This window comes from Oryx dammah, unplaced genomic scaffold, assembly GCF_014754425.2.
Source record: "Oryx dammah isolate SB20612 unplaced genomic scaffold, SCBI_Odam_1.1 HiC_scaffold_11, whole genome shotgun sequence".
Taxonomy (NCBI): Eukaryota; Metazoa; Chordata; class Mammalia; order Artiodactyla; family Bovidae; genus Oryx; species Oryx dammah.
This window is the reverse complement of record NW_024070195.1, coordinates 28,947,770-28,960,469: the sequence shown is the minus strand read 5'-3', so window position 1 is coordinate 28,960,469 and position 12,700 is coordinate 28,947,770. Positions and strand designations below refer to the sequence as shown.

The 12,700-nt window shown below is 36.6% G+C and overlaps 1 protein-coding gene across 3 annotated transcripts in view; it reads right to left on the bottom strand.

Annotated features, from left to right (window-relative positions):
• Positions 1–203: 203 nt before the first annotated feature.
• MMUT (methylmalonyl-CoA mutase) overlaps positions 204–12,700 on the bottom strand; it is a 40,463-nt gene continuing 27,966 nt past the window's right edge. For 2 of the 3 annotated variants that reach the window (XM_040249495.1, XM_040249494.1), the window contains exons 9-13: positions 12,101–12,216; positions 10,384–10,515; positions 8,853–9,000; positions 6,450–6,617; positions 212–674 (exon numbers count right to left, since the gene is read on the bottom strand). In XM_040249495.1, coding sequence (XP_040105429.1) covers positions 546–674; positions 6,450–6,617; positions 8,853–9,000; positions 10,384–10,515; positions 12,101–12,216 — 693 coding nt within the window. In that variant the 3' untranslated portion in view covers positions 212–545. Of the gene's footprint in view, positions 675–6,449; positions 6,618–8,852; positions 9,001–10,383; positions 10,516–12,100; positions 12,217–12,700 lie in introns of all 3 variants that reach the window. The other variant, XM_040249493.1, reaches the window with a different exon arrangement.

Here is a 12,700-nt window from a genome sequence, read left to right as displayed (position 1 = left end):
CACCTGATGTGAAGAACAGACTCATTGGAAAAGACCCTGATGCTGGGAAAGATTGAAGGTGGGAGGAGAAGGGGACGACAGAGGATAAGATGGTTGGAGTTGGTGATGGACAGGGAGGCCTGGCATGCTGCAGTTCATGAGGTCACAAAGAGCCGGACATGACTGAGCAACTAAACTGTACTAAACTGAAAGAATAGGCTTAGTCAGATTGCTTTAGGTATTGTTTAATTCTTAAAATAGAAAGTAAACAGATTTATAAGAAATATTTCAAAGAAATATCACAATTGTTAAAATAATACCTTTCTCTCCAGTTTCTGACAAAGTACTCAGCATGTATTATAGAGAGTTTTTAAGGATAATTTTAATTTTTAAAATTAAAGTGAAACTATACACACACATAGCATGACAGCATTCTTATAAGTCAGGTATTTTAACGTAAAGCTTTCAGGAAAGCACATATTAGGTGTTGAATAATTTGAAGACATGGCCTCTTTGATCATTACTGAAAGAATAGATTAGAAAAAAGCTAACCCCAAAACAGGAAGTTATATAGACTGTTGCTTCTTTTCCAAACATTTTTCAATATCATCAAGCACTTGAACAGCAGCCTTTGGAATTCGAGTCCCAGGACCAAACACATTGGAAACACCAACTTCAAACAGAAATTCATAATCCTGTTGAAAGAATTGATTTTATTAATAGAAGAGACAATATTTATATTTCAAGAAAGTGAAACAAAAGGACAATGAATGCTGTCCTTTCTTCTTTATCCTCAGTGCCGCAAACTTTCTCATCTGATTCACTACTGGCATTTGAGGCTGAAAAAATCCTCCGTGACTGGGCCTGCCCTAACCCTAACCTTTACACTCCAAGATATGAAAAGAATAAAAGACATTCTGCCAATTCTCCAAATACCTCAGTGTATTGTTTGTGGTGGGAAGCTGTACGGGCCAGCAGCTGAGAATTTCTGGACCCTACACCATATTACCTTACCTAAATTTTTACTATTTGCCATTATTTGTGTTAAATTTAGTATCACATTATAGGTTCAGATTTACAAGGCTACTTATTTCCTCCAAGGTGCTTTGCCTGCAGCTAGTGAATGGCAGTACTTTGAATTTGGCTTCATGCTGGAATTAGATTTTCTATAAATGAAAACTGTTGTTGTTCACTCACTCAGCTGTGTCTGACTCTTTGTGACCCCATGGGCTGCAGCACGTCAGGCTTCCCTATCCTTCACTAACTCCTAGAGTTTGTTCAAACTCACGTTAACTCATTTGAAAAAAATTTTCTGTTGTTGTTGCTGCTATTTATTAGTTTGTTTTAAACAAAGCTTGAGTGAAAAGATTCCCAGGGCACAAATATTGTTCCATGCTTTAGACTGTTTTAACATCAGAGTATTTGGAGCTATAATATCAAGTTTAGGAGATGCTTTAAAGCCCTAATCCTCATTCACTCAGTCAGTCAGTTCAGTTCAGTCGCTCGGTCGTGTCCAACTCTCTGAGATCCCATGAATTGCAGCATGCCAGGCCTCCCTGTCCATCACCAGCTCCCGGAGCCTACTCAAACTCACATCCATCGAGGCGGTGATGCCATCCAGCCACCTCATCCTCTGTCGTCCCCTTCTCCTCTGCCCCCAACCCCTCCCAGCATCAGGGTCTTTTCCATTTACTAGAGTGATCATATTTCCAGGACATCCTGGCTTGTGCTTTCTATTGCAATACCCTTTTTTCCATGAGTTTTTTTTTTTTTTAGCTTTAATTGACATTAGTTTCAGGTGTATAATCTAATGATTCAATATGTGTATACATTGTAAGATGATCACCATGGTAGATCTAGTTAACATCTATTACCATAAATAAGTAAAAAAATTTTGTGTGTGCACATATGAGTTTTGCTTCTCGGCCTTTTGGCTGAGATCGCAGACGGTAAAGCATCTGTCTACGATGTGGGAGACTCGGGTTCGATCCCTGGGTTGGAAAGATTTCTTGGAGAAGGAAATGGCAATCCACTCCAGTACTATTGCCTGGAAAATCCCATGGACAGAGGAGCCTGGTAGGCTACAGTCCATGGGGTCGCAAAGAGTCAGACACGACTGAGCGACTTCACGTTCACGTTCACATGTGAGTTTAGAACTTTTAAGATATCCTGAAAACTGTGCAACACTGTGAGCTCTTGGTAACTCTCTTAGTTTCTTAGTACTATGTCCTTGAGGGTTTCCCTGGTGGCTCAGTGGTAAAGAATCCCTCTGCCAATGCAGGAGACGTGGGTTCAGTCCCTGGGTTGGGAAGACCTCCTGGAAGAGGAAATGGCAACCCACTCCAGTATTCCTGCCTGAGAAATCTCATGGAGGGAGGAGCCTGAAGTCTACAGTCAAGGGGTTGCAAAAGAATCACACATTACCTAGCAACCAAACAACAACAATGTCCTTAGTCCTTGGTCTCTAAGTTACTACTTAGTTACTTAGTTACATACTACTCTTAGTAACTTTCAAATATGCAGTACAATACTATTACCCATGGTCACCACACTGTACATATATTCCCAGAACTTATTTATTTTATAACTGAAAGTCTGTACCTTTTGGCTCCCTTTGCTCGTTTCACCTACCCTCTACCCGCTGCTTTTAGCAACCACCAATCTGTTCTTTCACATATAAGTAAGATCATGCCCTATTTGTATTTCTCTGTCTGACTTATTTCACTTAGTATAAAGCCCTCAAGGTCCACCCATGTTGTCATAAATGGCCAGAATTTTTTATGGCTGAATACTATTCCTCTGTGTATGTGTGTGTGTCACATTTTCTTTATTCACTCACCCACTGATGGACATTTAGGTCATTTCCATGTCTTGGCTATTGTAAATAATGCTGCTATGAACATGGGAGGGGTGAACATATATCAAGCTAGTGGTTTTGTTTTCTTCAGATAAATATCCAGCATTAGGATTGCTGGATCATATGTAGCTCTAGTTTTAACTTTTTGAAAAATCTCTGTACTGTTCACCATAGAGGCTGCACCAATTTACATTCCCACCAACAGTGCATGAAAGCTCCCTTTTCTACATATCCTCGACAACACCTGTTACTTCTTGTCTTTTTGATGACAGCTATTCTAACAGATATGAGGTGATATCTCATTGTGGTTTTGATTTGCACATCCTTGTTAACGGGTAATGTTGAGCATCTTTCCATGTACCTGTTGACCATTTGTCTTCCTTGAAAAAATGTCTATTCAGATCCTCTGCCCAGTTTTTAATTGAATTGTTTTTGCAACACCCTTTTTAGTAGTACCCATTTTTCATTCTCAAAATTGATCATGAGATGATAAATCACATGGTCATGCTAATTATCCCCCAACTACTTCTTTTCTGTCTCCATTATTTCCTTGTAATATTCTTATAATACCATAATTCTGCAGTGGCACTTTACATGTCTTATTGCTATAAGCTCCACAATGGCAATGGTTAAATCATTTTGATTAACAGCCATACATTAGTGCTCTCTAATTTAAAAGCTAAGAGACTTTCAGCTGAATAATAACAACATTTTATATATTTACTGAAAACAAGTAATGAGAAAAATGCATGGGTGTTAACTGATATGTTATATTTAAAAAAAGATGCCCATATTAACACACAAATGTGTCATTATAAAAAATGATCCTTCGCCTTTAAACTCAAGAGGAAAAAGCACGGCAAACACCTACAGATGTTCTGCTGCTGCTGCTGCTGCTAAGTCGCTTCAGTCGTGTCCGACTCTGTGTGACCCCATAGACGGCAGCCCGCTAGGCTCCTTTGTCCATGGGATTCTCCAGTCAAGAATACTGGAGTGGGTTGCCATTTCTTTCTCTAATGCATGAAAGTGAAAAGTGAAAGGGAAGTCACTCAGTCGTGCCTGACTCTTAGCGACCCCATGGACTGCAGCCAACCAGGCTCTTCTGTCCATGGGATTTTCCAGGCAAGAGTACTGGAGCGGGGTACCATTGCCTTCTCCACAGATATTCCAGGTAATTTAAATATCCAGAGATTTCTATGATATATACATCTTGAAAATGTCAGCCCCTTGTATTACAGGCCTGCATTTCTTCTCAATTTTTTTTTTTTAACACCAAAAACATTTTGTATTGGAGTATAACCAATTAATTAAGAATGTTGTGGTAGTTTCAGATGAACAGCAAAGGGACTCAGCCATGCATATACATATATCCATTCTCTCCCAAACCCCCTACCATCCAGGCTGGCATCGATCTGTATTTAAATGCCACTACCTTGTACTGCCTAATTATTTTGAGTCTTACATTTTAATATCATGCCTAAGAGCTTAGGTATTAATATTATGGGCTCTAAAACTGCAATACAGATAAAAGTGTTCCATAGTCAGACAGTAATAAAGAATTAAAGCCCTTTATATTCTCAAATAATAAACTATACTTATCAAAATAAGAGGCAAAGGTGCTAATAAAAATAGTTTTGTGTTGACCAATAAATAAAAATTAAATAGTCACTCAGTCATACCTGACTCTGTGACCCCATGGACTGTGCCCACCAGGCTCGTCTGTCCATGGAATTCTCCAGCCAAGAATACTAGAGTGGGTAGGCATTCTCTTCTCCAGAAATACTAGAGTGGGTAGGCATTCTCTTCTCCAGGGGATCTTCCCCATCTAGGGACTAAACCTGGGTCTCCTGCACTGCAGGCAGATTCTTTACCATCTGAGCCACCAGGGAACAAAACCACTTTTGTGTTGACTATACCACATTAAGTACTGCATTGTTAGAAAGAAGTAATATACAACTTGGTTGCCAGTCCATTATAACCAACCTCACAGGCTCATACATATGTATCTTCTCATTTCATAAGTAGTGTATACATTCATTATTTTATATTCTGAATTGTAACAGAAGGAGAAAAACTGAAAACATGGGCACAAGGTCACATTTCACTGACAGATTCCTGCTATACAGTGGTGGGGGTCTTTGTAGTTCGTATAGTCATTTACTTAGGAGCAATCTCATATACAGTTCTTGTAACTCAATATTTTTTCCATTCTCAGTAAAAACACAATTCGATATTATTAAAAATTGGATTGGACATAGACCCAGGTTATAGCTTAACTATTTTAACTGATTGGTAAGGTCATATATTTGGGTCGGGAACATCCCCTGGAAAAGGGATAGGCTACCCACGCCAGTATTCACAGGCTTCCCTGGTGACTCAGATGGTGAAGAAATCTACCTGCAATGCGGGAGACCTGGGTTTGATCCCTGGGTTGGGAAGATCCCGGGAAGGAGGGCATGGCAACTCACTCCAGTATTCTTGCCTGGAGAATCCCCATGGACAGAGGAGTCTGGTGGGCTACAGTCCGTAGGGTCACAAAGAGTCGGACACGACGAAGCAACTAAGCACACACGGCACAAGGTCACATATGGACAGCGTCCCTGTCTCCTTAATAAATTAATTAACATTACTGTTACCTAGCATCCATTTATCTTTTCCTAAGAGGATCCACATTCTTGTTCTAGAATCCACATATTCTCCATTCAGCCATAATTTTCAGGACAGGCTGATTCCATTTATGTCTGAATTAGGTGTTTTGGGCTCTCAGAAAACTATATCCCAATTGAATTAGCTTCATGAAAATGGGGGTTTTATAGGATCACGTAACTGATACAGTGCTAAGTTAGGGGAGCATTCAGGGATGGGGATATGGAGGAAATGAACAAGGTAGCAACTCTGAAACAACAGAAGCAAGTGCTGAGAGGACTGATCAACTAAAGGACTGACTCCACTGCCAGGATGAGGGGTGTTCACTCTTTCCCTGGGGAGGGCTGATATCCTCACTGTGTGTTCACCGTTCTTCTCTATTCCAGATGTGAGACTGTATTACTTTCAGCCTGTTCCTTTTCCATCAGTGCTTACTGAATATGACGAAGACAGATCTCTATCTAGGTGACTAATTTGTAGGGAGGCAACTCTCTCATAGCAGCATTATGTAGTATTAAATTATGCACACCGAGGGCTTCCCAGGTGACGCTAGTGGTGGAGAACATGCCTGCCAACACAGGTAGACCTAAGACACAGGTTCAATCCCTAGGTTGGGAAGATTCCCTGAAGGAGGTAATGGCAACCACTCCAGTGTTCTTGCCTAGAGAATCCCATAGACAGAGGACGGACTACAGTCCATGGGGTCGCAAAGAGTTGGACACAACTGAAGCAACTTAGCATGCATGCATGCATACTGAATTACAATACAGTCTAAAGAGAAAACAACATTGACCACTTTTGTAGAATTTACTTAGTAGAAGCACTAGGAAATAATTTGGTTCTAATTTGGCTCTAACTCTGCAACACATTTTTAGAGAAAATATACAGTAAATTAAATAATTACATACGAACTACTGTTACTCAGCAGTCCCAGTACAGTACTAGAAAATGTAGGAGATGAAAATACCTGCGGTGGTATCACTCCCCCACACATGACAAGAATATCTGGCCGTCCAAGGGCGTTGAGTTCCTTGATGAGCTCAGGAACGAGGGTCTTGTGCCCAGCAGCCAGGGTGCTCACACCCACAGTGTGCACATCTGCATCCACAGCCTGCTGGGCCACCTCCCGGGGAGTCTGAACAGTTACAAAGTGAAGACGCAAATCATTATTAATCCCAAAAAGTGTTTCTAAAGTGTTACAACTACTTCGGTGGACATTCCAAATTTGTCATTAAAAATCTTGACGTGAATGTAACTTCGTATTTCACCATTCTCAAATACCACCTCATCCACTCGTTGTAATAAACACCAGTGCTATGTCTGCTTCTAGCTCTACCATTTATCAATTAAGTTATATCAAGATAAAGTTCCCCACAAAATCTTTAAGATAAAGGGGAGATATAGGCAAAATATATTATCTCTTCATTATAATTTTTTAAAAAATACATCTGTTGTCTTCATTACCAACATTAAGTGAGAGGTAACATGTGATAGGATCTAAAGAATTAAAGACTGAACTTAAAATGCAACATTAAAAAAGTGAATTTTAGGATTAAACATTGAATGAGAAGACAGAAGATGGTGTGGACTACAAAGCACCAGGACCTTGTTCTCCCATGGAAATATGAAATTAACGGTAATATATGAGGCAAAATAGGGCTTCCCTGGTGGCTCAGATAGTAAAAGAATCTGCCTGCAATGCAGGAGATGCACATTCAATCCCTGGGTCAGGAAGATCTCTTGGAGAAGGGAATGGCTACTCACTCTAGTATTGTTGCCTGGAGAATTCCATGGACAGAGGAGCCAGGCAAGCTACAGTCCATGGGGTCAAAAAGAGTCAGACACCTCTGAGCAACTGACAATCTCACTTTCACTTCATGGAGCAAAATAACAGGAGAACTGTAGAAACTAGTTAAGGGGCTATAGCATCCAGGGAAGTGCATAAACAAGAAAAGGGATGATTCAGGTGAGGCCATGTCTCTCATTTATTATCTTAGTTTACTACTGGGATATAAAATTATAACGGATGTTTTCAAACATTCAATAATGAATTAACAAAGATTGTATCTCCATTATGAGTTCATGACACTGCTTTAATAATATACATGAATTTAAATCATTTCATATTTAAAAAAGTACCTACACGTCTCTCATGGTACATATAATGTAAATCAAGACAATTGGGAAGGATAAGGCCATCTGAGAAACCACTGCATAATTATAAGCAGAAAAAATACTATAAAAATTTGTGAATTTTCTTGGAGTTTGGCAAGATTTTAAGACTCATAATTTTAGTGCAAAAACAAAGGATTCTATACTCATTAATGGAACTACATTTAAGAAGATCCCGAGGAAAGTCATATAACATATTGGTAAAACTTTGAGTCTGCAAAAAATACTAACATGAAATTAAAACCTTTTAAAATTGTGCATATTCTTGCTATTGATTTCTTAAAGATAAGGAATTTAATTTAAGCATGATTTGTTATTCATATCATCCATGCTACCAAAATTTATTAGATTAAAACTCCATTTGAATAATTCAGTTCCATGTCTTGTTTATATAAGTCAAAGTGGAAATTATCAAATGTCGCAATTTTAAAAACATCAAATTGATTATTTTTATTAAATCAGTCATCAGAGTACTACATGATTGTACCTTCAGCCACAGATAACTATTTTTTTTAATGATGCAGAATTATGGTAACAAAGCTGATGCTACTAAAAGACAAATTAAACTTTTAGAGATGGTATTTAATGAGGAAATTAACTTTCAGTTATTTCTAAGATTCCTTTAGGTTCCAATTTTTTAAAATTTTTCCAACAATTTTTTAAAATTCTTTTTATTTTATGATAAAAACATTTCCCAAAAGCTAACCACTAAATATTTGCATTATATTTGATCACTATTTAAAATAAGCAAAAAAACTAAAGCAAAGGGATAGCAAAGTGTGAGTAAGAAAGTAGAATGGAAAAGTATTCAACTTAGAAGACTAAAAGTAAACTAAATACATTGTATATGATTTATTTAATCTTAAATATATTTGAGATTCTTAACAAAACTCACCTTAAATGTGTGAGACTCTAAACATATTTACATATTTATCTACCAATACAGTTTAAGAACACATACCCAGAAGTCTGGGCTAACTCTTTATCATAAGAATTTTCTCTAGCTTTTCTGAGCAATATCTTAAAATCCCAAACGGGAAAACTCTAATGGGAGACGCTATAAAGGCTGGGCCTCTTGAGTAAGGTGTACTTCTTTCCCAGTAAAAATTCAGTGAATACTCTTTAGTCTTCATTTCAGTTGACCTATCTGCAACATATAACAACAGGACTTGAAATTCCTCCCAACAGTTTTCAATACCTGAAAAAGAGGACCAATATCCACATCAAAACCAAGATCAGCAAATCCTGTAGCAATAACTTTTGCTCCTCGGTCATGTCCATCTTGTCCCATTTTTGCCACAAGAAGACGAGGTCTGCGACCTTCACGTTCCATGAACTTCTCAACCCTAAGGAACATTTCAAAATATATTTTAAGGCTTAAGAGTCCTAAAAAAAAAAAAGAAAAAACAGTTTAGTGTTAGCAGGTGTGAGTATCACTTCTAGAAAGAAACCTTCAGGACAGGAAGTCAATAAAGAAATAACATCACAGACCTTCAAGATTATGATGTTGTAAAAGAGTTATATTTAAGGGGCTAGCAAATAAAAATGAGAATAAAGGCATTAGATACCAAAAATTAAATAAAATAAAATATAACAGTTATACAATAATTGACCAAAGGTAAGATATAAAACTATAATTTACTTGCAGCAAATCTTTCAAATTTATATAAAAACACCTAATCTGTTTATTCATATTTTATTAATATCTTTGTTTTACATCAAGAACTCAATTAAAGCCTGAATATGTTTACCATCTCCTACCCTAGAAGAAAATTTGAAAGACTGTAAGCCTGTAACACTGAGAACATCACAGTGAAGCAAGATGAGAAAACAACAACTTCACAACTTCTTAAGACAGTATCCATAGTACAATATGCAGAAATAGTAAAATATCAACTAAAAAATGCCTTCAGAATTATTTGTACATATACTTGACTCACTAGCTGTTTTGGACTGTCCATATCTCACTTACCATTCACAAGTGTGAACTCCTCCAAGTGGCCTCAATGTGATATCTTATGATAATGTATAATCAAAATAGTTTCTTGCTTAAGTCAATAAATGTACGCCCCAGATGAAAAAGCACTAAGAAACAAATTTGCTTTTGTTAAAAGAAAAAAACACGTGCCATTTTGATGACTTTCACCTTGGTTGTTTTGATATTATTCTCATATATGAGTAGCGATATAATTGTGGAAAATTTATTACAGAGGTTGAGAAAACCAATCATTAGGAAGGTACTACTCACACTACAGAAACATGATCAATTTATATTAATTCATATTTCCAACTCATGTTGGACTGTGTCACTTACTATCAGTTCAGTAATGACTGCTTTTAACTTATTCATAGATGGCAACCAAATATTTACTTTCAAATAGGAAAAGTAAAGATTTTATAATTGTTTGAGTGATTAAACAATGTAAATAAAATTTAAGCTAATATAAAAGTGTACCATCTTAAGGAGATTGAAATCTAAGTCCCTAGAGGATGTGAAGCAATATCAACATTGATTAAACAAACATTTGCTTTAAATGAGAAACTCCTAAAGGGGACTATGGTCAAAGTTCAAAATATTATTACAGTAAAACTACAGATTAAGGAGGAAAGTATAAGTCAAATATCAGTATTTTCCAATTGTATGTGAGAAAATTAAGCCCACAGTAGATACATGAGGATTGTGTTAACAGAAAAGATGACATTCTGGTTTAAGAAATCTCACACATTACCTTTTGATAGCAAATGCTATCTCTCTACTTTCTCCAAATTCCTGGCGGTAGGCTCCACTCACCATACGATCATTAGCTTTATGTTCACCAAATACCTTTTTCATGGCATCTGTGATTTCTCCAACTGTACATCTAAAATATTAAATGGAGGTTCTGATAACATCACTATTTGGGATATAATATTTACCTTAATATTCAATATACTTAGACATATTTTATTACCTCTGTCAAAAATAGGCTGTCAAATACCTGAATCTGAATGTTCTTTACTGCATTCATGACTGCATCTTTCCTCAGAATAATTATGAAAAAAAATACTCTGGATGCCTTTATACAATGTGATCTCTTTTCACCATTTGTCAACTGAAAAATGACCGAATGACCTAAAAACTACTAATAGACAAGTATCTAAAGAGTACTGAGCAATTCACTGCTTAGCAATATAAATGGGCAAAGAGCAATATTCCCAGTAGGATTTTTTTAACAAAAAGTAAATCTTTTATTAATAGTGTATTACATTTTTGTTTATTAATTCATTCAACATGTACTGAGTACCTAATATGGGGCAAGCACTGGTAAGTGCTAGAGATATAGTGATAAATAAAACCAAAAAAAAAAAAACTTACTCTTGCAGAGCATATCATCCAGTCAGAGTATAAACACAGTACACTAACAAATTAATTTCATATGGTAATAAGTACTATGAAGACATTAAAATAGGCAAAATAGAATGAGGTGCTTGGGAAAGCTGTTTTAAAGCAGCTAAAGACATGAAGATACAGCTTTTGAACTAAGATCTAAATGATGAGAAAGAGAAACTCAAGGGAACGTAAGAGGGAAAAGTGTTTGAAAAAGGAAATGCCAAATGCAATGACTCTGAGAAGTAGGAAAATATATTTTATGTGCTAAAAATAGAAAGAAGGAAATTGGGGACATTAACAAAGGAAGCAGGATAAGACAAGGTCTGAGAAGTAGGCAAGAGTTACATTCAGCCATCTTATAAGCCATAGTAAGATTAGGTTTTAATTTAAAAGAAATGGGAGACCATTGAAGGATTTTAAGCAGAGAAGTCATCTTATTTCTTTTAAGAAATTATAACTGAAAAACAAAAAAGTAACATACTATTCATTCTATCCCTTAAGCAGCTGAAACAACTTAAAAAGTTCATTATATTAATTATATTAAGCAATAAACAATAAAAGCAAAACCAATTTCTTTACTGACATTATCATATATTGGGAGAAAAGATTTTGCGGGTCACTTGATTTTCTGCATGTTCTGTAAGGCAAAGGACTAACTGCCTTTATTCTAGACTATTTTTTCAAAGATGTCTACATAGTACACAGCTCAGGAAGAAAGAGATACTGTCCACCTTTAACAAAAGGCAGGTTTGCTTACTGTGAGCATAATAATGTCTTCCTATACTTGAAAGAACATCAAATTTGAACCTGTAAATCAGTGACATTACAAGAGCTTCAAATGTCCTGAGCCACAGGGAAATACAGCTATTAATATACTCCATGGAAAATGGATGAATGTTTTCAAAGCACAGATATTTAAAAAAAAAAAACAAAAACAAGAATCAATTTTATTTTGGTTTCCAATTATTTTCTTTTAGGTTTACATGGTTTATAGAATCAATCGCTTATTTAAGACTGATTCTGAAAAGCAGTCAACTTTTAGTATTTGGAAAACTTCAAACTTACATATCCTTTACCTTGCTCGAGTTGCATCTACAGCGAGAGCGAGAATATTCCCATCTCCACTGGCAGCACATGCAGTCAGAGCATCGAGACACCGTTCAGCCAAAGCCTGATCCCTAGTGGATTTGACCTTACAGTAACAGGTAAGGAAAGGGACAGTTTGTGTGATTAGAAAATAAAATAGAGATCAGATTATACATACATATATAAACACACACATATATACACACACGTTTCATATGGAAACTGTTCCAAAATCCTAACTTTAAAAGCAAAAGAAAAAAGAAAAAAGAGAGAGAGAGATAACATATATCCTACATTTGGTATTTTGTTCATTTATTCACTCCCTCAACGTTTAAGAACTTCCTAAAGATGGTGACTGCAGCCATGAAATTAAAAGACGCTTACTCCTTGGAAGAAAAGTTATGACCAACCTAGATAGCATATTGAAAACAGAGACATTGCTTTGTTGACTAAGGTCTGTCTAGTCAAGGCTATGGTTTTTCCTGTGGTCATGTATGGATGTGAGAGTTGGACTGTGAAGAAGGCTGAGCACCGAAGAATTGATGTTTTTGAACTGTGGTGTTGGAGAAGACTCTTCAGAGTCCCTTGGA